This window comes from Alexandromys fortis, unplaced genomic scaffold (assembly GCF_014885135.2).
Source record: "Alexandromys fortis isolate MF-2015 unplaced genomic scaffold, M_Fortis_MF-2015_v1.1 scaffold_1640, whole genome shotgun sequence".
Lineage (NCBI taxonomy): Eukaryota > Metazoa > Chordata > Mammalia > Rodentia > Cricetidae > Alexandromys > Alexandromys fortis.
The window spans coordinates 5,888-8,845 of NW_026069509.1; the positions used below are offsets into that span (position 1 = coordinate 5,888).

Sequence of the window (2,958 nt, forward strand, 5' to 3'; positions counted from 1 at the left end):
GGGCAGCTTTCATTGCCCTCCATGTGTCCCAGCAGGAGCAGAAGCAGCTGGCAGGTGGGAGCAGCAGCAGGAGGAACCCTCTAGTGAACAGGCCTCACACCAGCATGGGACCCAGAGCCTCATGGGTAGGAAGTGAGTCCTTCTTGGCACTCAGCAGTGCTGTGGCTCTTGGCCCTACTGAGGCTCTTGTGTCTAAGGACACTGCAGCTCCCTAGAGTTCTTTATCAAACAGGGCCTTGAACTTTCGGTCCTCTGAATATGAAACCTTTGATCCTTCATCAGACCTTGCTGTCTGCCCTCTCTTTCTGTGACTCTTCTTTTTCCTACCCTGTCCCTGTCCAATGCTTTAGCCAGCATACATCAAGCTACTTGCCTGTTGACCATACAACTGTCATTCCTCTGCCTCAGCCTTTGCTCCACTGCCCCCTTCCCCATTTCTGTCCATTCAGCCCACACTCCTGAAAGTAGGGCAGTAAAAAAGACATAAGTCGTTCATGAGGCCTAGAATGTCACATCCCGGGGAGAGAGTCAAGCATGTCTCTCAGGACAGTGCATGGGTCTGAGCTTCCCCCCTCCATAGGCCAGAGGGGCACTGGAGCCTACCACAGCCTGCCTCTTAGCACCCCCTTCTGGGTGTAAAGGAGGTGCTTCTTGTCTGACCCAGGTGGAAATGGGTGAAATATCACCTAGAATTTTGATAGCATAGTTCCGCAAGACCTTCCGCAGACCGAGGCTGTGTTTTCAGAATCTGGGCCAACCAGCTGAGATTGCCCTTTAGTTTTCCAGGGAATCTATGGAGTATTCAAAATGGCTGGTGCTGCCATCAGGGCTGTCGTGTTGGGTTCTTGGTGGAAAGTCAAAGCAACTGGAGCAGGAAGACAGTCAGGCAGTGACCAATGAGGGGTCAGATTGCTCCAATGAGGCATCTTTGCTTAGTTATGAGAAAATGAACATGAGCCACTTGCAGTATGAACTTAAAGTGTATGTCCTGTAGCTGGGAAATCCCTGTGGGGAACAAGGTGGCCTCCAACTCACAGTTGTCCACCTGCCTCTGTCTGCTAAGTGCTAAAATTAAAAATGTTTGACACCACACCAGGCAGTTTTTAATGGATTTTAACAGTGTTTACCACCAGCTGTAGGGAAAGTTGAATTCACCACAGACACATACACACACACAAATATCACACACATATAGCACACACACATATTAGATACATACTACATAACAAACACACACACACACACCACACCACACACATGCCACACACACAAACACACATCACAAATATGCACCATACACACACCACACAAATATACCACATAGAATACCACACACACCACAAATACATACATATTCGCTGGGAAGTGTTAGTGCTCGCCTTTAATCACAGCACTCAGGAGGCAGAGGCAGGCAGATCTCTGTGTGTTCAAGTCCAGCCTGGTCTACAAAGTGAGTTCCAGGACAGCAAGGCCTGTGTCTAGAGACCCCATATCAAAACAAAGTAAATACCAACAAGAACAAGAACAACTGAAAGATGGCGTTGCAGGATGACCGTGACAACAGGAGGACTTCAGGGTGAGAGTCGGCTTCAGTGGAGCCGTGAAGCAAGTGAAAGATGGGGGCAGGGACAGAAACAGTCAGAACAGGGGTCTCCACATGGTCAGTGGTCTGTGATCTGGCCTGCCCTAGAAGTGACCCCTTGAGCTTGTAAATAAACGGCAAGTTCCCAGTGTTACAGGGAGACAGAGACCTCACTCTGGAGGCCTCATGGAGGGACCTGGCCCTCTCCCTACTCATCACTTCCTGGGTCCTCACATGACATGTGACCTTAAGCAGAAGACTAGAAAAGGACCATGCTGAACCAGAGCCCTTTGTTGACCAGGATCTATTTTTCTTGCCAAAACACACATCTCCCCTGACATGGCCCCAGGGAGTTTCAAGCTGGGTTCTGGGAGGGGCCTGGAGGGCTCAGACCCAGCCCCTCCCTCCCCTGCCAGCAGAGCAGGGCAGTTAAAAAAGGGTCCCAAGTTGGGTAGGAGCACCTACCTGCCTTTACCATGAAGCTCACTGGTGTTCTCGTGTTGCTTGGGGCTGCTCTGCTCCTGACCTCGGAGGGAGGTAGGTACTAGGGTGTGGGTTTCAGGGATGCAGAGTCTCCAGGGCTCTCACACCCTCACTCCCCAGAAAGGACATCTGTGTTTGATGCAAGGCTTTCAAAGGAGGATCACTTTTTTTCTGTGTTCTAGATTGTGGCATTTGCCCAGCGATAGTGAAGGAGCTTGATCTTTTCCTTGGCCCATCTGTGACTGAATATGTAAATTACGTGAGCCAGTACAAGAACGACACTGCCACACTGAAAAATGCTGAAAATCTGAAGATATGTATTGATAACAAGTTGACAGCAGATGACAAAGCAAATGCAAAGAGTTTGTTGGTGAGTTCTCTGTTTGTCTGGCCCAGGAGCCTGTGTGTCCCCCTTCCCACCCCAGCTTAGGGACCGAGTGTGTGTTCCTCCCCAGCACTGCAACTTCTCTGGGAACCCAGAAAGATGTCAGGAGGAAGGGGCAGGAAGGACACTGACTGTTCAGCTCAGTCAAGCCAGACCAGACCCCAAGGATCCCTGCCCCCACAGTACCACCTGGCCTCCATCAGGCTTTCTGGCCCAGCCTCCCGAGTCCAGCTACATCAGTGCCTGGCACCCCTTCTCCAGCTCGGAACTTCTATCCTAACTTTTTAAGTCTATCACCACACCCCCAATAGATTCATTTTTTTCTTGTCCCCTGGATCTCCGAGGTCACTGTGTATAATTCAGCCCTGGATGCTCAGCTGCAGAATCTAATTGAATCCCCTCTTGTCACTGAAACTGGTGGGATTGTCACCTTCCTAGCTGCATGCCTCTGAGGTCATCATGTGACCGGAATCAGTTCACTGAGGGACCACAGTTGTCCACAGGCTCA

The 2,958-nt window shown here is 50.4% G+C and overlaps 1 protein-coding gene across 1 annotated transcript; it reads left to right on the forward strand.

Moving 5' to 3' along the window:
* Positions 1 to 2,058: 2,058 nt before the first annotated feature.
* On the forward strand, positions 2,059 to 2,435 carry LOC126496194 (major allergen I polypeptide chain 1-like; the record flags this gene model as incomplete). The annotated part of the gene is made up of 2 exons (XM_050133746.1): positions 2,059 to 2,119; positions 2,248 to 2,435. Coding segments are annotated over exons 1-2 (249 nt in total), but the record flags the coding sequence as incomplete, so codon positions are not given.
* Between the last annotated feature and the right edge of the window lie 523 nt (positions 2,436 to 2,958).